The sequence below is a fragment of the Solea senegalensis genome, linkage group LG5 (assembly GCF_019176455.1).
Source record: "Solea senegalensis isolate Sse05_10M linkage group LG5, IFAPA_SoseM_1, whole genome shotgun sequence".
Classification (NCBI taxonomy): Eukaryota; Metazoa; Chordata; class Actinopteri; order Pleuronectiformes; family Soleidae; genus Solea; species Solea senegalensis.
In genome coordinates, this window is record NC_058025.1 from 13,316,555 (window position 1) to 13,342,108 (window position 25,554).

Sequence of the window (25,554 nt, forward strand, 5' to 3'; positions counted from 1 at the left end):
AGCTGGTGTAGAGAGAGGGATGGAGCCTTGTACGCATTCCTTTAGTTACCTTTGTCATGCGTGATGGAGTGTGGGCTTTACAGACGTGGCCTCCAGAACCTCTTTCTCTGACCCTGTTCAGTCGATCCCATGCTCCTCCGTGTCTGCGAGCGCATGTGCATGGGCATCCTACTTTTCACCTCTGCCGTTGTCTGATATTGTGCAGGGATAAGGATTGTGTGAGAGGGACCAGACCTCAGTTGTCGCAAGTGGTGCCTGGCCTGCTTTTCAAATGCACACATTTTTGTGAGGGCTGCTTGACTCTCTGAGACGGAATCAAAAAAAAAAGAAAAAAGCACAGCTTGTCTTTGTGAAGCCAAATGCATCGATAGTTCATTTCAAAGATATTGAATCTATTGGAATAAGTTGGTGGCAACTTCTTTTCTCTCTTTATATTCTTTGTCTTCCATTCGTTTGTTCCTTTTTCTCTTCTTCATCTTCTTATCAGGGACGGAGAACTATCTTTCAATTGTCCAGTGACTCGTTTAGAAACTTTACAACTGCGGCTTTTCCTCTGAGCGGTTTAAAGACGGCTATAAATCTGGCCTGGCTTGTTCAATCTGCTTTTTTTACTAAGACCTGATGCGCTACATTCTTCTGCTGCCTAAATAGGCTTTTTAAACATTTACCCCAAATGTATTTACTGGTTGACTGATGCACTCTCTACATGGGAGTAGACAGGGAACGGGGGTATTTGTCTCCCTTTATGGGCCTGGGACTTAGAAATGGTTACCACGTGGCCAAAGCAAATGATGGTAAAAGAAAGAAGGTAACAGGAAGAAAAAAGAAAACAAAAAATAACCTTACAGACCTGTGCCTGAGCATAATGAAAATAGGCTTAATAAAAATAAGAAGGAACATTTTTCTTCTGTAAAAAAGACGACTGAACACGTCTGAACACGTCATGTGCTTTCATTTCATTTAAATTCAGTCCCGAAGTTGTTGAGTATGAATTGTCTAAATTGTGTCGCTCTTTTCCAGGGTCATCGCTACATACAATACAGCTCTCAGTGGGCTTGATATATTCACAAAGAGTGGAGGCCATATTTTCCTAAACTCTTTCCCTCTCTCTTTATTCCATTTCCCTCCCTTGATTGCTCGGAGCACTCAGGGTGTTCTTACCATGCCAGTCTAATATGATATGCATCTTCGTGTTTGTGTATCTGATTATCGATTTACGGCCCTGTTCTTCTTTTTCCCACTGAGAATGGGAACCGCTGCAGCATTAGTCATCTTTACGACGTGTTTTACTGTGGTTCTTACCAGCGGAAGGCCCCGGCATTTGCGGTAAATGTATATTTTACGCGGTGATAGAGTGCATTTGCATCACAGGATTAATCTTAAAAAAAAAAAAAAAGAAAGAAAGAAAAGAAGGGGGCTCATAAGAGCAGCATAGTGGAGAACAGAGGTCAACCCGGGGACTTGCTGTCACAAGTAAGAGCAGACGAGAAGTCGTCAAAGGGCGCTGACACACAACCCTATAAACTGCCCGTGTGTTTACTGTACAGCATGTTCAAATAAAAGGCGCTTTTTGCCCGAACACTACATCAAGCATGTTTTTTGTTTTCCTCTCATCCACTCTCGCCCTCTTGTAAAGTCTGACAGGAGCACATTACCCGTCAGCCTTCATTACACCGCCCTCAGATCTACAGGACAGTATCTTTGATGTTAAAATGGGGGAAAATATCATAAGTATAGGCCTCGCTGCCGATAGCTGCGGCTTCACTCCCAGATGCCTCTCAAAGATTAGAATCATCAGTGAGTAGCATTCTGCTCTATCGTACGGCTCTTCTATAGACTTGGCAGTAGCTTTGGAGGAGGGGCCGTACGGTGCAGCTTGGTTCTGTACGATAGATCACGAGTGTATGGGCGAAAAGAAAACGTCCCTTACTTTCTTACCAAATAATGTAAAACACACTTTTGCCCAGGAACAAAAATTCAAACTCTTGGAAGAAACAGCTGAATGGCTGGTTTTAAAGTCAGTGACACAACAGCTGTAAGAAGCCAGCAAGTTAGCCACAGCATTAGCTCTGACCTTTGTGTCTGACATCAGCTCGGACCCCGCAAATACCAAGCAGGTGTGGTGATGTCACAGCATCTCATTCAACATACCAGAGGCATGCAAAGGGCACACACAGCGGTGCTCCCCAAAAGAGGAACCGACTAGTGAGAGGGTTTCTTGTAGAGCCAGCTGTTCTTTGTAGACCTGACAAAACCTACAGTATCTCGAGCTGTCGAACAGCAGTGGATTATAAATGTCTGTGTCAGCATGATGTTCTGTGGCCCAGCATTAACTTATTTAAGATTTATAACATTACAGCCATCAGCTCTTTTTTATATAAAGAAAGGGAGGATCCACTGGAGATCTTTTTGGTCACCAACTACTTTTGCCCGATTGGTGCATGATCGTCCGTCCAAAGATGCCATTAGAGATGCTGCCAACCTAGCCTTACAGAGACCGGGCGTGGAGGCCAAAACCCAAACAGTTCATCAGAGAGAAGACGGCTTTAGGCTGCAATAAAAACCATGCAAAAATGAAGGCTGGTTTCACCCAGGATTCACCATGTCACTTCTGGTGTATGAGATAGTGATCACTTATGCAACAAGCAACAACAAAGAAGCCACTCCATGCTTCATATCACAGTATTGGGGGGTCTTAAAACCATAATAACTTTGTATTTGAATTTGTACACAGTAAATAGGCATACTTAGTTTTTTCGGCCAATCAGGTGGATGTTAAAGAGGAACCACATGGCTACTTATGCAGCCGCTCCTGTATACAAAGTAGGCTAGCTACTGTTACTGCTACTTGGAGAAGCTGCGTGTGTTTCCTTTGTTTCTTTTAGGGCCGGTACTCTGAAATTCTGATATCCATTTGAGCTTGGTTGTGGGAATTTTAAACTCGAATTTGTTCTCAGAACCAGGGGAAACTTCTCAAATGAAATTTTTCCTGTGAAATTGGAGGTCGCAGGCAAACTTGTATCCAAATGTCTTTGAAAGAAAAACCGTGCCACCGTAATATGCAGGTCCACTGGAACTAAATGAAGAAGAAAAACCACATTTACTGAGCAAAGACGTCTCATATTGAGGCACTCGGCACTGACAGGAGCACAGACATGTGGATGAGATGTGTTTTACCAGACCGCATGTGCTGCTCACAGGGTCATTTTATTCAGTTATGCTTGTTGAGAGTTGGATTTTATTGTTATGCTGTTATATTTTCTGCCCCGCAGTTGCACAGGTCAGTGCAATAGTTGGTCTTTTCGTGATTTGCCATCAAAGTGATTGTTGCGACTAAAACGTTTCGTGATGCTGCTCGCGGCAATTAGGAAATGATTCAGCATTTTGATTGGGGGCCATTTTGTGTGAGCTCCGCAAGTGGAGCCTCACTTAATTAGCTTTAATGAATGTTATGGCCTCCCATCAGTGTGACAGGTCTATTTCTTAGATCTGGTTTAATGGTAATTAAGCCATGATTAACGAGCTGGGGGTGTTTTATTCTCTTCTCAAGAATGGGGGATGATAAGTTAGGATGGCAATCAAGGGTTTGTCATGTTATATCTGCTAATGAGGCTCAGTCATAATAAGCTTGTGTGTGTGTGTGTGTGTGTGTGTCCTGCTTTGGCCCCCCTGAGGTAAACTGCAGGTGTTTGTGTGGAAAAAACACGCAGGTGTGAGGTTGTAGCTAAGACTTGTAAGTTTTAGTTGAAGACACCGACCATTAATCGGCCCTTTATCAGATGTGTTCAGGAAACTTTGTTGGATTTTTCTCACTGATCAAGTCTTTCTCGTCAGTTGTCCACCACACTTTCCTCATGAAAACAAACAAACAAAATGAATCAACACAAAAGAAAAGAGATGATGATGATGATGATATCAATATCCATTTAATAGCCAAATATCACTCTTTAGAGGCGGCAGCTAATTTGTTGAAAACGACCCAAGAGCTGACAGACCAGACAGTTAATGTAAATTCATGATTCAAGTTATTATAGTCAGATCAGACACCCGAGTCAAATCCCATAAGAGAGACTGTGTTAATCCTCACTTCTGACTTGATGTCTTCTTTGTGCCAGGATTTACTTAACAGTTTTGGTGAAAATCAAAACCTAATATGCGTAACACTAAAAAAACAACAAAAAAAAACCACAACATACACTCTCTAAATCATCAACAGGCTAAAAAAAAGAATGCAACTGTTGCTTTTAATGCAGCAGCTTATGAAATCAAAGTGAAGTTTCCGTCTGAAAGTTAAACAGAATGTTCTGGAAATGCTTATGTTTACATTCAGCGAGATAGAACTCCACAGGACGTGATCCTTCTCAATTGGCCTCCATTAAACCACTTCAGAAGAGAACATTTTGTCTGACACTGCTGTTTATCACCTCATTAGAGTTCACACACTTCCAGCATTTCTACTTATTTAATCATCGTAACAAATGTGCCACTGGTTACCTAGAAAAAAAAACAGGCCAAGGAAAATACTCTCATTATATTCACAATAATGATGTGAATTCTTTTAGGCGTTATCCTGAAACACTGTTTAATAAATGCATCAATTTTACGGTTGGATCTTTAATCAGTGCTGGGACATTTTCTAATTTCCACTAAATCCTCTGCACCTGTTTAGTGGCTGTGGTGTCAGTGAATTAGAGATTTGAGAGGAAACTGGAATGAAATATTCAAAGTTAAAATACTACTGCTCTGTCTTTTAACTTATCGGATTCACAGGTGTTGCACACATTTTCCTTCCTTCCTTGACCCTAGAGACATTGGTGATCTCTATCCGTCTGTTTGTTAAAAATTTGACGGAAAATGAAAACAATCACAAACCGTAACCCTGAGCAAAGAGTCAAGGAACTCTCACTGTGAAATACCGAAAACTAAAGGGCTCTCAGGCAACAAACTCAGGGAAAACTGCGAAACACTGTGTCATTGCTTTGGCAACAACAGATGACTGTGTGTTCAACATGTGCCTGAGTGTTTATACATCGTTTCTCCTGGAAAGTGTCACACTCCCGGGTGGGTGGGTGGGTCGGGGGGAGTTGGTTCTGGGTGGGTTGCGGTTAACCCTTCAGGGTCTCCAGGGTTACCTCGGCTCTGCTCTTTGTCAGATTCTCAGGCTTTTTCCACTCTGACAGAGTGAAAGAGTGACAGACAAGTGCTGGAGAGCCCGTTTGCTGCTCGTCTTTGTAGTCCTCTGAGAAGAAGAAGGCCTCAAGGCCTCATTAGCCCGACAAACTTAGCTGTCCTTGCACGCACGCGTGTGTGTTCATATTTGCATACTTGTGTAAGTTTCCTAATTTTGATCTGGTCCATTTTCACAGGGCACGAACAGTTAAATCTGCAATCCCAGTTTTCATAATGAGGCATTCTGGGACAATGCAGAGGCTGTCAACATGGGTTCATATTACTCAGTTCATTTTGTCATTTTTTATATTAATAATAACTATTTATTAGACCTAAAGTAGTATTTTGCTCATACCTAATTACAAATATCATTCGTCTTTCAGCCTAAAGGTTTCTGTTGATGTCGTTATTAATCCTGTTGTCACAGATAGAGGACAAAAACACATCCTGTCTATTGAAACAGATAAAGAAGTGCTACATGAGGACACCCACTTGTTTTGAAGCTTTGAGCCACATCCCATTATTTTCATGAACACGCATTACCCCGCTGTGTACTGTTTACCCCGGGTTCTTCACGTAAGTGCACCGCAGAGGTGTCTAATTTGAAACATGGTCAAATTGTTCTGAGTCATCATGCGTCATCATCATCATCAGTGTGTGTCCCTGCGTGTGTGTGTTTTTGCAGGTGAGCGAGGATACAGTGGAGAGGCTGGTGGTGCAGTACCCCCACATTGTGTTCAGCACGGTGATGCAGGACTGCAAGAGGACCCTGGAAAGAGCTTACCAAATGGGCTGGAGCCCCAACACCTCAAACACTTCGTAGCTACTGCTGGATCACAGACACACACACGCACACACACACACACACACACACACACACACACGCACACACACACACACACAGCTGCCCTGTTGTGTACAGACACACAATAGTTGCAGCTCAGTCATGTTTGCGTCTCATCAGACATGCATGTGAACATGTTGCTGCCCTCACAGACAGACTTCCTGTCCACCGACTGGTTCATTTGAAGCAACTCTCCCATTGTAAAAGTGTGTGTGTGTATATACACGCACACGCACACCCACACGCACCAGTCGTGGCTTATAGTTCTCATTCCCGTTGGCTATAAGTCAAGTTACATCCACCAGTGTAATGTAGTTTCTCTGATCAGAGTCTTGAGTGACTCGTCTGTCGGTGCAAAAGCACTGCACATGTTTCATTTCTGCTATAAGTGAGTATTACTCAGTTGATAAGAGTATCGCGTGTCATATATTTTGAGTCCTTCATGTCACCTTAGATGAAGAGGAGGTCAGAATGCATGAGGTGAGAACGATTTAATAAATAAATAAAAGGCATCCAGAAGTGAAAGTGATGTGTCATCTTAGAAGGAGCTCAACTGATGCATCGAGATGATTCAAGATCACATCTGAACATCGGGTCCAGTTCCATTTTCTCTTCTCCGTTTCCTTGATTTTCAGTGCAGCGTTAAACCGCTTCCGTGGACTTGCTGACCGGGCTCTTTGTTTGTTTCAAGGATGAAACTCTTTGCTGTGACTCGAGATGAACATTGTAATAATAATGGTACAGAATAAAGACTTAGGCCAGAATTGGACAGTTGATGGCAGTAATATGGCATTGATTCCATTCTTGCATGTTGACATAGAGAACCTTACCTTGTTTTGTTTTTTCAGCTGGATCTTGAAACTTTACTATAGACTGAGTATCAGCTTGAGTCAGACAGAATGAATTAAATAGATGTTGCCTTCACCCGAAGAGTCTGGGTCATATGATCAGAACAATAACCACAACCACCTTGATGACAGGTAAGAGTAAATGTTGCCTTAAGTGGTTAGTAATTACTAATTAGAACCTGTAATCAACCCAGAATTTACCCAACAAATATATTTATCTGCTCTGAATTCATTTGATTTCCTAATTCCATGATTTGATCCAAAATATACATATATATTTATAAATATATATATATATATATATATATATATACACACATACATAATATGATAAAATACAGCGTAGGATTTAGTTGGCCTAGTATTGTTTTTTGAGCATTAACATGTAACATGTAACATTAGTTATGTAGCATTGCAAGTGATAGTTTGACCTTTCTTAGTTTCTAAGTGTAGGATGTAAAGAAACAACTGGCTTGGGTTCATATAACCGGAGCAAGTAGACGTCGGTAAGTGCGAGTTGTTCATCTATAACACAGAAGCTCTTTAGTGTACAGTCGCAAATGCAATTAACCAGGGTATTTTTCTATGGCGTGAACCAGATCTGGGCTCGGCCTCCACACGCATTGTTACACCAACGTGGACAGTAGTTTATCAAGGTTAGGCTTTGAATAGAGCTGTGAACTTCCTACAGCCTAATAGAGACTTCAGACATTTTAGAAACATGTTCCTTTTACCCATGTCAGAATTTGAAGACTTTACCTGATGGAGAGTTTCTCCCTCAACTTGTTTTCTTCTTTTCTTCAGTTCTTTTGTAATCCCCACATGCACTTTTTTTTTTCCCTTCTCTACAAGATGTTGACACTCTTAAATCCTGATTTGTTAAGGCAACCATAAATGACTTGATTTACATAAAGATAAATAAAACACTACTACTTCAGTCGTTTTTTTTCTCTTCTTCTTTTGCATGTGTGGAATTGAAGCACGGGGGGGTGGGGTTTATTCAGGTTAACCGAGCTGCAGCTGTAGGTCGACTGAGTCAGGCAATCGGACGACTTGCAGAGTCTTATGATCTGCTATGATGAGCACAGAGCACCAAGTCCGGCTCTAGTCTGACTAAGCATAAACATGCAGGAATAATCAGACTATGAATCACATTATCCAGGTACCTGACTTAGACTAGCTCGATTTTGAAGAAAACCGAATTATTGGCTTAGTGCGACTAAAATCTGACTTTTAACGTGCATGTAAACAGTGAAATACTTCTCTGCTCATTTGACTTCATCTGTGAGTTGCTTTCACTTTCCTCCCAGGCACTTCTATTTCAAATTGCCATAAATATTCTCGGGTAAAAATGCAAATATGGTCACCTTTCAGCCAAAGACCTTTGTATGTGCTAGTATGACATACCCAGACCTCTATAACGTTAGAAATAAATATGTTTTCCACATATTCCCATGCATTGGTAATGTCTTTTCCTTTTGAGCGCCATGACACGGCAATCCTCCTACACTTTTGTTAAGGCCCACTTACCATGTCAGGGCTGCTGTTGTCACAATCATTGGAGCTTTCCTCCTCTGACACATCAGTTTGCTGTCCAGCAAGACAGCAAAGGCCTTACAAAGTTAAGAAAAAAAAGAAAAATAATAGAAACTCATTCAGTCTATCCACACTGTTGCTTTCAAGTGTCTGGTTTAGTTTGTGTTTGTGGTGTTTCATGTCTGCCGATCAAACGGGGGGGTCGCATCAGACAGGTTGCAGAGGTTGTTTCCTCTCAGAACGATTCTTAATGTTGTCAGTTCAACTTGAGTCAATGCATGGATCAACTCACTTCAAAGACTTACATGTTTGAGAGGACCGGGAACACTTTTATTAGCATGTTTCCTATTATCGTAGAAAAGAAGTATTTGCAATTTGCTCTGGAATTTTGTTTATACTATATGGAAAAGTTTAAACTGTACTTCTCCCCGCAGATAAGTATCAACATTTTAAGCTTTACAATGTCGTGTTTGTCAATGTAATGAGCTTTTGTGCTGGATTACATTAGACTATTGAATCCCTGTAACTGTTTGAACAAGACTCGTTTACAACACAAAGGATCAAAACATTACAGGTGCTTGAAATGGAGCTGCCCGCAGTTGAAAAGTTGTGTATGACCTGCATGTTTATCCGAAATCTTGTGAAAAAGCTCATATTTGTCTGATTAAATATTCATTCATTCATTGTCCAGGAGCCAATCCCAGCTGACATAGGGGGAAAAGGTCAACAACAACCATTCACTCTCACATTCACACCGACGATGACAACGGTGTCCAATTGAGGGCAAACTTCACACAGAAAGACCTTCTTGCTGTGAGGCAATAGTGCTATCCACTATCCCACTATGGGACTCTGACTAAAAATTTAAAGTATGAACTTTGGAACAGTCATTTCTAGATTATCTAATGAAATGAAATGTTTTTTTCTGCTTAATACTACACATACCAGTGTAGTATGAGCATGCGCTGTCCACCCGCACCCAACATGCTCTTTGCAGGCGCTTCCAAAATCTAGGCTGCGCGCATCTCGCGTTGATGACGGAAATTACGTCATGTGCACGATGCTCGTTGGGTCCGCAGAAGTAAACCAGGGCCTTGACTCCTTTAATGATTGGAGAGGAGTTGATTAGTTCACAAGAGACCAATAGCTTTACCACCGAGAGACTACTCTCTCCTTCTTTCCCGCTGATTTCTGATCAAAGTGGTTCTGACCTGGACGTCCGTGTGGGACACAGAGAGTAATTTTCTTTGAGACCTGTACAGTTGTCTGGGGTATCAGCCCCACTTCCTTTCTCACTCTTCCTCTCGTCTGCACTCGCCTCTTCCTCTCTCTACGCCCTCTCAGAGTAAATTTGTTTCCCCACAAGAGCTGAGGCCCTGCCCTCCAAGCTCTCTCCCATGACCTGTCCATAAGATAGATAAAATTAGTCAAATGTTTTCAAAGTGATTTGCATTGCGTTGTATCTTTGGTGTTTTTGGTGCATGTTTTGTGTTAATACTGTTACGTGTGTGTCTGTCAGTATATTGAAGGTTAAATGGAGAAGAGAAATTAGTATTGCTCTTGCAGGGCAAAAAAACTGTCCTTCACTGAAGCGGCTTTCAATGTTGCTTCACCAGTGGAAAAAAAAAATAAAATCCTTACTCAGTTGCTTGAATTTCATTGGCCCTGACAAGCAGAGACATTAATAATTTGGCCTGTTTTTTTTTTTTGAAGGCCTTCTCATTTCAAAATGACAATTTTTTTTAAATATCGCTGCTACAAATGAGCTCACATCTCTCACTTGGGTAAATTATGCAGCTTGCTGAATTTTGCTGCTGCCAATTAGCGCCTTTGCAAATGTGAGTGTATGCCATTGATTATCCGGCTGATTGAGGCGGATTCCATCAATGGCTCACACTCCTCGGACCTCTGCAATATTCATCAAGGTGGAACGAGGCGTTCGGTCAGGACACTGCCCTCCGGAAAGGAAACGAGGGTGCGGGACGCGGCTGAATAGCAATAGGGAGCGGTAATTAAACTTGGTAAATATTCATGCGGTCATTACATTTTTAATGAGAAGATGATAAGAATTGACACTGACCATACAGGACATTTGTAAGGTGTGAGTCCTGTCTTCCACAGAAATGAATGTTTTTCAAGACCTAATCATCGCTGACATTGACAGATGTCCTCAGCTGAAAAGGTAGAGGCGCCTTTGAACCTCCTCACAAGAACTGACGCGGCGACTGTTCTCCCAAAGACGGCTTTGTTTTAGAAACATGGCAGTCAGTAGTCTGCGAGTGTTTCAGTATCCAAACAAGAGCAGGGACCCTGTGACGGATTATTTCATGCACTAACTTGTCAATACAGCCACAGTAGTAAAAATCTGACAGTACTTGATGGCCTCTCAGGCCTGGGGCAATTTGTGCACCTCTGCTGTGCACACAGGAAGCGTGTCTACTGCCGAGGAGCAGTGACACACTCAGATATCTTTGGAGCTATTTTTTATCTTGATTACGACACAGTTCTTCATGGCGTTGTTTTGATAAATTGCACCATTGTGTTGAGTCTTCTCAAGCACAACCCAAAGATTCTCAAGAGGATTAAGGTCAGGACTGTGCGGTGGCCGATCCATGTGTGAAAACTATGTCTCACGCTCCCACAACCATTCTTGGATTATGCCCAAAAACCTGGTCATTCAGAACATTAAGGCAGTCAGCTGATCTCTTTTTTTTTGGGGGACATGACATTTCTGAACCTGGACCTGACCAACTGAACAGTGTACCTTCAATACTTTAAGTACCCTTCTGTACTACATGTCAGGACTCTTCAATATAAGCTGTGCATCCATTAATCCTGCAAATATTTCACAATATTGCCTTGTTGAAAGAAATTGAATGGATTTAAGGAGCTGAAAAGCTACAGTGCTTTTACTTTGAAAAGAGCAGAGGATGTGTTGTGTCTGTAGGACATACATCGATGTTTAAACTGTGGTGAAAGGTCATTTGTGTCTTTATGTACTATAGGTGAGAGGTCTGTTCTCAGAAAGAGCTACGGGCAATTGTCTACTCATCATTGTCGCGTGATTTCACACAATGCTATCCGCTCCACACAAGTTGCCCATTAACAGTCTTAAATATTTATTTTTAAATAAACAATAAATAAAGGATAAAACCCAAGACTGATAGACCGCTCTTATGTGGTGGAAACAGAAGTTGCTCTGCATTAACCAAGAGATGAGCGAGTTTTCTTGTTCATTGTTCGTCTTGTCTTCTCCTTCAGTGATTCTCGACGCAACGGGGAATACGTTGTTCAAAAGGTCTGGACCGGCTGAATGTTGCAACCCCCAATTGAACCGAGTCTAGTGGACTATTGGGTGTGAAAACGACGGTCTCACTTACACCCACTGACTTGCCTGTGGAGGGTCTACTGTGCTAAAACTTCACTTCATCCTATTCATTCTACACTGAGTCAACTTTACCCTGGCACCAGCCAGCATTCCCTTGGCTTCACCCCTGCCTTCTCCACATGTAGAGACTTCCTTTGTCCTGGAAATGATGTCAGTCACTTTTTTTTGGAGCGTTCTTGCTGAGAGCGTCAGTGGCCATCAACATTTGAAAGAAAAATATTTCCTGTCCATCATCATATACTGTTCTCACCCCACTCCCAGGGTAGCGACGATGTCTTTTGCTTACCCAGCTACCTGCGGTATTGAGCCTGCCTGTTACCCCCGCGTTGAGAGAGTGTAAAGTTGAATAGTGAAGATGTTAATGGGTTGACTTTGTAACTGACACTGCCTTTGAGCTGCAAGAGTGAGCCCAGTGTTGGTATTCATGACTCCAGAGGAGCTCGCTGCCGCTCCGGCCCCAAAGGAGTCCCACAGAGAACACCAGAGAGTGTTTGAATTACACTGGCTCGTTTACTTGTTGTGGGCGGTTGATGTCAGTTAGAGAAAGATGAATTTTCCTCCCAGTCGCTGCATCTGGAAATTGAACTTGAACATGATAGACCCCGGCAGTCCTCAGCATGATGTATGAAGATGTATGAGTATGAATTCTTCTATAATGGTTTTTTCCCCTCCCCGGGGGTGACAACTAAACCAGCTTTCCTGTCCAACGTCATGAAGATTAAAAGGTATTAGACTTGTTAATCCACTGAATTTTGACATCCTCCCAAATGCTTAATTCCTATAGTGCTTGGGGAAATAATATCAACCCAAGAGTTCCCTCAAAAATTGGGAGATATGTGGAGTACGGGCGTCTGCAGAGATAATAAAGTCACCGTTTTCCCCCCATGGCTCCATGTAGATGTTGTGTCTGTCTTTCAAGCTTGAGTTAATTGCAGCGTTTAGGCAGAGCACAGTCTAGTTTCTAAACGGCAAAGGTTAATAAGCAACAGAAGGATCTCCATACAAGATATGTTGACATTTACATTTCCTTCCTGGATAAAATGAAAAAGCACCCCATTTAGTGTCTTTGAGACGGGACAGGGGGAGAAAAATGATTCCTCTACAAGCATCCTCATTTCTATGCAAGGCTCGCCGTTGATATGCAGATTTTGCAGTTGGATGACATTTAAAAGTAGTTAATTGTGCAAATCTTTGTTTTAGACTGGAAAGGTCGTGGATAGTGAGCCTTTCATCATGAACCACCCCCACACCCCCACTTCCCATCAGCACAGCTGTGGAGAAGGGAGGGAGGGCGGGGGTGGTTTGTTGGTTTCTCCACTGACCGCCTCATATAGTCGCCCAATGCTTTCCAAGGTGGCTCATGAATATTTATATGCACAAACTGCTTGGAAAATGAAAATTAATCTGCAGTACAGCGGGAGATGACTCGGCTATCTGTTTTTTACCCAAAAAAAATAATGTTATTCACTCGATCCCTTGATGAGAATGCTCCAATGTTTTCTTTTTCATATTCTTAAATGTTACAATATCAGATTAAGCATGTTGATTCTTGATGAGGGACAATTTGGTTTTTATTGCAATTCACTCTTCCTCTTATTACAGCACAGCGTAACAGTTCAGATGTGTTTTTCTATAACATTTGTTTGTGTTAGACTCTCATTTCCTCCGGGGGAAACTAATCCTCTCTGGTAGCAATATGATAATATTAAATAGATTTATTGCATGTAATAGTTTGTCCATATTTTAGATATTACTGTCGTGCAGGCAACAGTGGTGGGGAAGCACAATGAATTGAAGATGGAGCAGGTGCACAGATTGGAAATTTTACACCTGGTTTCACCTGAATAGCACAAATGGATACATAATTGCTCCATTTCATCACTTCCCTTAACTGGCTGACATTAAAGGGAGCTCTTTGAGAAAATGGAATAACGATGAATACATCCAACTGGGGAACTGAGCAATGCTAAAACCTCATCATGTGCATTTCTATTTGTCTTTTCGCTGAAAAAAAAACCTCCCTTTGATTTAGCTGTCATTACGGGTCCTTTAAGATTTTGCCGGTCTTGTTTGCTTATTGAAATAACTTTCTCATCTAATCAAGGCTCGATTCACCAACCAACCTTTGTTTTCTGCTTCCGGCACGTTCTCACATCCTCCCCGGGGCAGTTTTTATCAATTAAATAGTGCGGCTACAGATGGCCGGCGTCAGCCCCGACCAGACTCAGGGTCTCACAGCCAACTGCTCTGACATGTCAGACATGCTGGTATGCCTTGTCACTCCCCACTCCTTCACTGTAACAAAGGTTGGGCTCCCTCCCCTCTGGAGTTCCAGGCCCAAGTAGCTCGCAGAGATGTGAGGCGTGACGGAGCCCCAGACTCAAGGCCAAGTGTGCACCCCCAGAACTCCTTTCATAAGCATCCCTTCCCCTCCTCCTCCTCCTTTACCTCCTCCTAGTGTCTGTTTAATCCGTCTTCAATTCCATCTCTCATCACCCAAACCCTCAAAATCAGCACCCTTCCACTCCCTCCAGAACAGATGCATTTATTCCCTGAATTCTCCCGTTATATTTTCCATCCCCAAACCTCACACTCTCACACTTACATCTCGGCACCTCTTGGCCCCACACCGCCCGCCTCCACCCGCCTCGGCTGCTTTCCAGGGGTGTGTATTTCACGCCCTGGTGGCTGGACAGGCTCTGGGTGATTTCCCAAGGTAGGGGCTGAAGGTTGGGCAGGAACCAGTGGTGTGGAGTGATGTCAGAGCAGGGAGTAGGATGTATGTATGTGTGTCTCTCTGTGTGTGTGTGTGTGTGTGTGCGTTGTCATTGCATTTCTGTGTGTCTACATGTGTAGGAGTATATAGTCTGAACTACCTCTAAAAGGCCAGCTGTACAAATGCGGCGCCGAATAAGAGAGGTGTTAAATTAACAAGCCATACGAGGCGCCCTATCCTCCGCTGCTGCTCCTCACACTGACCTGGCAATAATGAGGCCGAGACATGTTACAATGGTTCTTTATGTGTTATGTTCTGAACATTACTAGACCATAGGGGCTAATGCGCTGGTGTGCGGAAATGTCAGATGAAATGACAGACTGGAGAGCCAAGTGAGTGTAATGAGAGCATTGTGTTTTGAATAAACTAAAACGAGTTGAATTTGCACAGGATGTGAGCCAAGGCAACGCTCCCCGCTGTGCTCTTTAGACAATGTTCGGGGATCTCTCTCGACTCAGCAAGACAGCGCTTCCTCTGCTGTGTTTGGCCTCTGCGGGCTTTATTTACACGGGCTAGTTTCGACGGCGCATACGGCGGCCGCTTCTCAAAAAGGCCCCAGATTCACACATGTTCTGTTACACACATTTGCACCTTTGGAGCCAAGGTTTCCCCCACTGTTATTTACCGAGTGTTTCTACTGGACCAGCCGGGTGTTAATTGCCTTGCTCAGGGTCACTTCCACAAAAGTTACTTGGGAATGTGCAGGCATTTTTTTTTTCTCTCCTTTGCTCTACCCTCATGTTCCCAGTGCAGGGATTTGAAGAAACAGCCGTCCAAGTCAAAAGCCCAATTCTCTGAGCTACGCTCATGGCTAGTGCAGAAATAGATAGAGCAATGCCTTTTTGAGTGAGCTTAGTAGCAAGTTTTCTGTAGCTCTGTCTGAAGGACCAGTGCAGCATAGCTTTTTTTGGGCCACATTTTGTTTTCCATTAATAAAGTGACCTCACCGTAATTAGCTAAACGTCGACATGTCAACATGCAGCTACGTGACGACCGAGCATGACGCAGAGACATTTTTTTCCCCCCTGATCGCTTGTGATGTGGTTCATTTATACCCAGAAATGACTTCATCAAAATGAACAATACACTGGTGCCTGCTTGTGTGTGTGTGTGTGTGTGTGTGCGTGCCTTTTAGCGTACGTGACCAGCTTCCAGTAGCATTGTCTCCCTGCCCGGCTCCCACCATTCAACACCTCACACCACATGTGCAGCCATTATGGTAGAAATTAATTTCTGTGATTAAAACACAGACAACCTCTGTTATCACAGCTGTTTTTTTGTATTTTTGTTTGTTTAGAAAAAATAAATAAATAAATGTATTTTAAAAATCCTGCACAGAAGGTTCCAGCAGACAGGGAATTGCTTTCCTGAAAAACATGTTTTTTTCCCTACTTTTCTCCGTTCATTTCTTTTCTTTTTACACATGATTCTTAAAAGAATCACACACAGAACAATTAAATCAAACAATTAGTCGTTAAATAAATGGGTTCATTTTTGATTCAGCGAACCTGAAATCTGTGTTTTTAATACAAATGAAACATACTTTCACATATGTAGACCCAAACCTGACTCATTTTACAATAACACATCTGCCTCTGCTAACTCTAACTCTTTAATACTTTAATCCAAACATCCAAATTTATGTTTTAATGCAGACTTGGAAGACAAAATGCACTTGAACTTTCCCACCAAAAAGCCCCCTGATATAATGCGTAATAAGAGGAACAAAAGCATAAATCAGCGACAGCAGCGTCTTCCAAATCTGTCTCAGTCAACTTAGATAAGAAACACCATGCTGGGTCAAGACAAGGTAAAGAAGAAATAGGAGCTGAAGCAACAATCACCGCTATCTGATTGGCCTGATTGCTATGTTTGAAAGCCAAGATGATGTTTTCTCTGGAATGTTTGTTCTCCACTTTCTTGATGGACAACAGCAGAGTGTTTCCTTACAAGAGGATGAATTTGTCCCGGTGTCACTCTTCTTTTGTCCACTCTGTGTCGTTTCGCTCTCATTTTTCTGGCTTTTCCTCACGTTTTTTTTTATTTCTCTGTGTTAAAAATCAGAAGGTGTGATCTGGTAAAGACTGTGTCACGCAGATGATCCGGGCTTCTTTCTGTACCTGGCAGGATCCTGATCAGCTGTGGTCAGGGTGACTAATTGTCTGAGTTATGGAAGTGATTTGCAGTACATCTGGACGAACGTAGCCTCTCCCTTCCTTCACATTCCTCCTCAGGCAGAGAGGGGAATGTAAAAAGACCGATGTGAGTAATCCTCCTGACTTATTATTGGATTAAGTAAACAACACCCTCAGGACAAGCGCTGCCTCTATGTTACATTCGAAATTTAAAAAAAAATAATGAAACACGCTGCTGATTTGATTGTGTCTGACTAAGCCTGTTTCTGTGTGTTTACATTCATGCAAGTAAGTAGGATTGTATTTTACGTGTGTGTGTGTGTGTGTCCAAGTCTTAGACACATGTAAAGCCTCTCCACACTAAGTGGCCAGATTCAGGCACCGATCTGAACATTTGAACAGATTATCTCGCCAAATTATCTTGTAGTGTGAGGGATTAACGTCATCGGACGCATCATAGTTTCCAGATTTCAAATCATAAGTATTAAACATGATGTTTACGCATGAACAGCGAATGTGGCGCGAGCAGAACCCTACAATAACCGACGAGAGTGAGTTGACGGGGAAACGGATGTTGTGTACTTTTGTTTAGGACTGTAAACTCGTACAAGCCAAGTTGATTCTGTCTTGTCAGCCATGACATCATCCACAGTTTTTAGCATTTCTGAGCACAGAACATCGCACACACAACAGCTTTTAACTCACGTCTATTTACATTGTGATATTGTGATAGTCACGTTAAATCATGCGAGTTTCTCCTACCTGAAGTCATTTGATTAAAGTGTGTGGTCCTGCGTCATGACTGGATCGCCTCGTCTGTGCTTTCCCAGGATTAAAACATTGAAAATCGCTTAGAAAGTCTGTGTCTGTGGTCTCCCACTTTTTAAAAATCAAGTCGGATTTGAAAATCCTCTAGTGTGGTTGAGATCTGTTTGAAAAACATTACAAGGATATCGGATAAACCATCACACGCTGCAGCTGAAAGGTTTGTCCATGTGTCCATAAAACACACCAGCTCATGGAATGACATGATGATGCTGATGCACAGTTTAAAGTCCAAATAAAAAACTGTGCAGCAAAACTGATGACCATGGAACCTGAGCTTTGGTTTATTTCTAGCGTTTTGATTTATTTTGCCTTTTACTTATTGTCTCAACTTTCATCATTCCATTTTTGGTTGGAGTTTTATTTTTATCTCTAATTTATTGGCCTCTTATTTTATAGTTTTACTCCCTGTGTATTGTGTGACCTAAACTGTTGTTTCTGGTTTTCCCAGTTCACTTTGTATTTTCTCTGGTAGTTTTGTCTTGTAGTTTTGTTTCTTCTTCTAAGGATTTTATAAAAACACAGATGATGCTGTAATTCATTGTGTACCTCTGCATGTTAGTTAAAGAAAGTCATTGACGTGAATCTTTGCAGTTCAGATCTGCAGAATAGGATGAATCTCACATTAGTGAAGATACACAAAGTAGGACAGCTACTTGGCAAAGAAAAGACAACACAAATTTAAGCAGCCGCTATTTTATTGTATACATAAACAAAGCAGATGCACCTTAATTGCTCCTCTCACTTGTGTCCCCTTTTTTTTCTTTTGAAGAATGTCTATCATGAAAACCATAAATCTAGCAGCAGACAGCAGCTTAACATTAGCAGCATTAATTAACTTTGAGTAGTAGACTTGAACGTGGCCTGAGGGAACATCCATCCATCCATTATCTACTGCTTATCCTTTGGGGGCTTGTGGGGGCGTAGCTATAGCCAATCCCAGCTGACACTGAGCGAGGGGTCGTCGGCCTATCACAACCTGTCAACAAACACTTTAACAGCGGAAGTATCGCAGACGACACGTTTACGCACTTTGCATTAACGTAGTCATGCGACGGCTTGTGCTATCAGAAACATCTGATTATTAATCTATTAGAGAGAGTGGGAAGAACACCTGTACATAGTTTTGGCTTGTTTTTGGACATTGAGACAAAGACTCAAAGAAATTATTTATTTATTTATTATTTATATATAACATGTTTTATACTGTTCAAATTTCAAAGTCAATGCGCAAAATCTGGTGTTCGTGGACAACTACGGTGTTTCCTCTGAATAAAACAATACAACAGAAACAATTCATTTGTTAAAACAGTATTTTAACATGCAGTGGAGTGTAATTAACTGCCAGATATGGAAGGTTATTCTGGAAAAATGGCACGTTTTCTGATTAGCAGTTTAGTCTCCAATGAACCTAAACATCATCTGCATGTCTTTGGACTGTGGGAGGAAAAATAGGAACATCCTGTATGAACCGGAAGTCAGATCGGGAACGTCCTTGCTGTGAGGCACTAGTGTCAAACACTGTTCCACCTGATGAAATGTTCGACTGTCTCGCCAAATAATCAAAGTCTGATGAACAGAAGTCATCAGTGTCCGGCAGTTGTGCATTCCCCGGCCTGTGAACATGCTAACTAGCCACAGACTCGCACGGCCTTGTGGTGGGACTCCATTCATCATGCTGTCAGTTCAATAACATCAATAATCTCGTGGCCAGCGGTTAATCCAGCTACTTAGAGGTCTGCGATGCCACACCTCTCCTCTGATCACAGCAGATGTGACCCATTCCCCGCCACCTTGGTGCGTTTACTCGCTCCATTTTGCTGTTTCCTCACTTCTTCACCCAGACGATTTAATAGACCTGATGGTGACTCGAAGAAATAATCAGTCTCCGACTCTTTGTACTAAAAGAAATGAGCGCGACCTCATACGAGAATCTCTTTTACGGTTGTTGTGTCTTTACGAGCAGTGCATGAACATGATGAGGCTCGGCAATGAAAAGCATTTGACTCCAATTTTCTCTCTGTGTCAGTCTTGGGGTTTTTTTTTCCCCCCTGAGTGGAACAGCCCTCTGTGATCTCTGGGGCTGCTCTGCGATCTGTTATTCCAGTACTTTCAGGGTTTTGCTCTCGCTGTATTACTCCCCATAGACCTCGTCCCACTCTGATCCAGGATCAGCAAGCGTTAGCGGTGAGGATTTTCCCGAGTGTGTTTCTCACAGTAGGTCTCTCTGTCAAGAAAATGCTTTAACACGAGATCTGTGCCCTGAAACATATCTGTTCTTGGTTCCTTTTTTTATTTTCTACGGTCTGAAGAGCTGAACGAAGAAGATTGTTTTCAGGATGCATATGTAAGGAGTATGGAAGGAGAAATACTTGCTTCACTGATCACAGTGCTGCAGCCACGTTATTCACGTTTTAAAGTTTTCATTGGGCGGGCCACAGAAACTGTGTTTGTGTTTTGCTTTGCTGTTTTGATGTGTTGTCCCACCAACTGCCATCCAATAATGCAGGTCGCAGTGGTTGGACACACAGGTTACCAAAGATTTACTCGAGCAGCAGCTGCAGCTGTGTGGTTCAGAGATGCTGAACATTATCACTCTCACAAAAGTCTTGTCCCGAGGAGAAGAAAAATAAATCTCTGCGGAAAATGGAGAAGAAACTTCTTTCTAAAAGAGAGATAATGTGCTGTTGTTGATGTTCCTCGCAGACAGGGAAGCAAAACAGTCTTTCTTCTTCTCTCAACATCTTGCCGGTGGATATTCAACACATGTCCTGTCCTCTCCTCATCATGTGACAATTCTTTGTTGCTGCGACTCTGCTGCTACTCGCTGCAGACACACTTAACTCTCAGTCTCCACCTGTTGCTGACACGTGAAGTGTTTCTCTAAAAATAAAACGGGCAATGTGTTTAAAGTTTCTGTTTTTAAGATTGTCCTTATCTCAAAACGTCTTTCTGTGCATAAAAATGAAAAGAAAGGAAAAACATCTTGTCTGGATAATTCAAAAACAGGAGTTGTGTACACGTCTGAAAGTTCATGGTCTTGGCCTGCCCTCGTCTCCCTAACCTCAGGCTTGCTGTCTCTCCTTGGCACATGCTGCCTCACTACGGCTGTGACCTTTCCCCGTCTGACCCCAACCTTCATCATCCTTACTCTTCGCTCCCCATCGCATCAAATCACACAGGTAATACTCACACAACAACCAGCCTGACCTCTCCACCACAAGGCTCAGAAGAGAACGCAGCTCTCGGTCTAATATGACAGGAGTCTCATTTTTTTTTTTCCCACTCCTTTTTCGTCTCTTTACAAGCCAGAATGATGTAGAGAAAAGCCTATTGACTTTGAAGGTTGGCTACAGAAACATCACAGGCTTTGTGCTCAAAGCTGTCCAAGGTAAAAAGCAGATCAATACTTTTCATATTCCGCTGTGGTGAAGTGCTATCGACCAGGACCTTCACATGCTTCGCAAGCAGCGCCGCACGTCATTCCAAAACATGCTATTTTAATCAGGGAGGGACACTCCACGTGTCGGGCAAGTCCGCTCTCATCTCAAACCCACCACGCGTCTTCCCGGACGCCGCCGTCCCCCCTCTTCCCTCCTGCCCTCTCCTGTCCTGTCCGCGCCTCCCGTCCTGTCGAGAATTGATGGATCAGAAAAGTGGTTCCATCCATATCATGAGGAACTCTTAAAGAGAGGCTGTCAGAACCCAAAGTGACACAGAGAGATAGAGACATCCACCGGAGTGCATGTGTCGTTACAAGACAAGGGTGACACTTCAGAGGCCTTTTGACAGTCTAAGTAGAGCTGGAGCTCAGCCTGTGCTTTGCTGGTGACAACAACAACGACAAAAAAAAACTTTCCCACAGTTCAAAAGTGGTGCTTATCGGCACGGTCTGAGGCCTGACTGACACATGTCTGCTGCACTGTTCAAACGGGAGAGTAGGTTAACTAAATCATAAGCTCAAAGCTCTCTGTACACAGTATTATACTGGCATGGTAGTAGCGGTTAGCACGGTTGACTCACAGCAAGAAGATGCTGGGTTCAGTGGAGTTTGCATGTTCCCCCCGTGTCTGTGTGGGTTTCCTCCCACCATCAAAAACACGTTAGAATGTTGGCCACGTTCGGTGAGGTTGGTCCCTGGTGGTGCTGATCAACCCTCCATCTGACCTCAAAATTCCGATGTTGCTGTATAATGACAATAGAGATGATTTCCTTTCCTTATATTATACTGTTTCTCCCCCCTCCAAACAGCAACTAGAATTAATGAATTTAACACATCCTTTTTTACACACCAGGAGCAGTGAGCAGCACTTATCTGTGCCTGGCACCCCAGCCCTTCCTTCTTTGCTGCCCCTGACAGTGTAATCCAGAAACAGTCAGTGTTCTATACGGTGATGACAAGCCTGGAACCCAATGACATTCATTCCACTAAATGTGACTTCATATATCCGTCTGCTGCTGCCCAGGACCCCGACTGTCAACCTCATATTGTCCGCGTGTCTGCTACGCGTTTCTTTACCAGTAAAAGACTCAGGTATGCCATCGTGAGCAATAGCGGCTCATGATCATCATCATCATCATCATGCTCATCATCACCACCACCAGTGCCACCATCACTCTCGCGATCATTATGTTCATCTTTACCATCACAATCATCTTATAGAGCGAATAGGCGAGGGAATGAGGTCGTGAAGGGTTCTCTCTCTCTCTCTCTCTCTCTCTCTCTCTCTCTCTCTCTCCGGGTGGCCACAATAGCTTTGTCTGTGAAGGTACATCTGAAGGCTGATTGCATCACAGCGCCGCAACTCAGCTGTCCCATTTCACAGGCTATTCCAAATGTGGCTGGGAAACGTTTCCCCTCAAGCCCGAGCAACAAAGGGTCCATCCTGGCCAAACCGATCCCCGGGATTCACTGCATGCCAGAGACAAATGTTTTGAAAGACGATAATGGCAGCCAGCAAAGAGAAAACATTCAAAGAACACGCATTCAATACGAGGGAGGCACTCAGAGAGCACAGACCTTCACCGAGGCTGCTCAGTTTTCCCACAGTGTCAGTACATTTTCCCCCGTCTTGCAAGGTTAAAAAAAAAAAAAAACTGAATCCAGATCACTGGCAAAATGGGTCATAACCTACAAGCCCAGAAAATGTGGTCAAAATGGGCCCTTTATTTTGAGTTATGCTGCTCACAGAAAGACAAAAACATAACCTTGTCAGAGATAATAATAAGAAAAGAAAATAATAATTATATGTCCCAAATGTAAGAGGCTAAGAGCACATGTGCAACACTTTATTCACTGCAGCAGTACAGAACACAATCAACTCCCTCATTATGTGACATGAGTGCATGAAAAAAGGTTTGTGCATGTGGTATTTCCACTGTGTAATAATAATAACAATAATAATAATAATCTTAAAGCTTGTTCAGTGCTACAGTCTGAATCTGTGGTTGTTTTTTTGCGTCTTTTTCCAATCCTGAAAAAAACAATCATAAAGCGCTGTGAAAAGTGTGCATTGCATATACAGCGAGACTTCAGACGTGAGGCTCTGACCATCAGTCCAATATTAGGAGTGAAGATATGTCGATAAGCACTCACAGCAGGCTCGAGTGCTCCTTCACACCACTATGGGGAGATAAATTCTTAAAAAGCCCTCGGAATATTGTAAGTAGTGTGATAATGTGTAGGAAGCTAAATCATGTCTGTCTGATTTTCATTGTCATGCATAAAAATGACACAGTAGTGCTTGAATCCGGTGGAACAGTGTGATTATACAGTTGCATACAGTGGATATAGACTCGTGTAATTATTCAAAGTTATGTTTGCATTAGATCTCCCCCAGAGATTTAGGGTTTAGAGCCTAAGTGCTTCCAATTTCGACTGTGCTGTGGTCCCCGTCTGCACAGATGTGGTGGTATCACCCCTGTAACCGCGACGCCTCAGAGGTCTGAACCCCAATCATTCTTCCTGAGTGTAATCTGTTAAATAACTGCTTTTTTTTTGTAGTGCCTGCAGACATGCCACAAACATTTCATTTGGAGGACAAAATGTTTTGACCGGCGCGGCGCTTCCTCAGGTCAGAATGAAATGCTGCCAGCGTTCAGTAGAAAGAGGTGATATGTGTATAATTCCTCCAATAATCTCTTGCTGCAAAAAGCCCCGTTGCCCCACGGGGCACCAGCTCTACCAACCGAGTTATCCTAGCGCCCCAACCGTGGAAACTTGCTTGAGGTTATATGAAGACGCCTTCTGGTATCCACACACACATGCACAGCTCAGCGCTCCAAGAATGCAAGGACATACAAATGTGGCCAATTTCCTGGTGAGAAATTGGTGCTAACCTGCCTCTGAAATGGAATATGAGATGGAGTTACACATGCGGGGAATGCTAAACTGTCGCGGACCCCCGTTTAATTATGGATGGAACCGCGGGCGCGTATGAGCACATGCGGAAATGTGAGGCGGTTCTCAGCAGACACCCAACACAGTGAGGCAGCCTTGGGTTCCTGGGCATGTGCTTTACAAGGCTAATGTTTTATTTTGTATTCCTGTTAATACTATCACTCGTAATACTAATTGCTTCTCCTTTGGTTCTGCACAAAATCAGTGAAGACAAATAGATCATTTTACTTTAACAAACTGCTTTTATTTTTGTTCAAAACCCTTCATTATCTCACCAATTGGACTGTAAATACCTTATAATAGATTTTTAAGGGTTAAAATGCGAAGGAAAATATCAAAGTAGAAAGATACTTAACTGCACACGTTGATCCTGATGGGACAAATAAGTGAGTATGAATGGGTGAATTGTGAAATTGTAGACCATCAAAACTTGAATAACCTCACACCATTTACCAGTAGTTACTTGCTGCTGTGCAGTTTATAACACCCTAATTGTTTAGCATTGGTAGCAGGTTGGATTATCGAATTATATTTATAATCCTGGCTCGTACTAATCCAGAAACAACAAATAACGCTTGTTGTTTTGTTTTTTTCGTCCCCCAGTGAATTAGAGTGGGTGCTGCACCGACTCCCTCACTGTTCCAACAGTAGGTGCCAATTATCTGGGAGCCAAAGCCGGTGCCCTTTAATCCCCTAAAGCTTGTGAGTGTTCATTTTATTTCTAAAGAAACACCAATAATGTCAAAAAGGGTTTACGGTAGAAGGGAACAATTCATATCACTGCTCGCCAGAAATGAATGACCATGTTACCAAATGACTGACCACACGGTCATTATTGATACTTTCAAACACCAGAATATTCAGAATAACGTGGAAAAACCAAATTATGGGAGGGTAATAGAACATTATGCACGGTCACTGTCATGATGAAACTGAACTAAAAAAAAACAAGGTAGTGGAACATCTTTTTCGTGTTTTCCCTTCATGGGATGAGACAGTTGTGTGGTCAGAGAAGAAGAATGTGTTTTCGTTACCTTTCTCGCACAACAGCATTGATACCCTTCCCGCGTGTATGGAGTACACATGCAGCCACCGCAAGTCGACGCAATACACATTGAACCTGCTTTTCATGTGATTTTCAAGTAATCCATCCAATATGTGCGCATGATACTGAGAATCCAGCTGAACGAGTGATGCAAGGTCATTTGTTTTTGGTCTTTTTCCTGGAACATCAGTGTGTTGTGAGTGTGTAGATGCATGCTGGTGCCTTCATCTCTGAGATAAAGACTATGCATAAACATTTCCACTTCGCCTCAACAGCTCCTCCTGACAACAACAAAAATCATGAATAAAGAGTGATGACCTTTGCTTAACCTTGGTCTTGCGGTAAATTGTCTCTGTATAGACCGACTCAGACTCCTCGTGCTCGGTGAATGATTCCTGATTGTCACTCTAATAAGTGTACTGTGACCCACTGTTCTGGGCAAACTAAATGAAATGAATGGCAAACAGAGCAGGTTATTAATGTTTTTTGATGGAAATGAAAGCATGTGAGCAGCAGACAGGCCTTGATTTTCTTTTTCTTATTTTGCGGAAAACTTATACTCCACTGTCTTCGTGCATAATAAATTGT

At 42.6% G+C, this 25,554-nt stretch overlaps 2 protein-coding genes across 2 annotated transcripts in view; one reads left to right on the forward strand and one right to left on the reverse strand.

Moving 5' to 3' along the window:
- Positions 1–7,798, forward strand: part of fbxl17 (F-box and leucine-rich repeat protein 17) — a 207,746-nt gene extending 199,948 nt beyond the window's left edge. Inside the window, exon 11 of the mRNA XM_044026021.1 lies at positions 5,855–7,798. Coding sequence (XP_043881956.1) covers positions 5,855–5,992 — 138 coding nt within the window. The 3' untranslated portion in view covers positions 5,993–7,798. The remainder of the gene's footprint in view (positions 1–5,854) is intronic.
- Positions 1–25,554, reverse strand: part of commd10 (COMM domain containing 10) — a 721,199-nt gene that overhangs the window by 617,659 nt on the left and 77,986 nt on the right. The gene's annotated exons all lie outside the window — the stretch shown is intronic.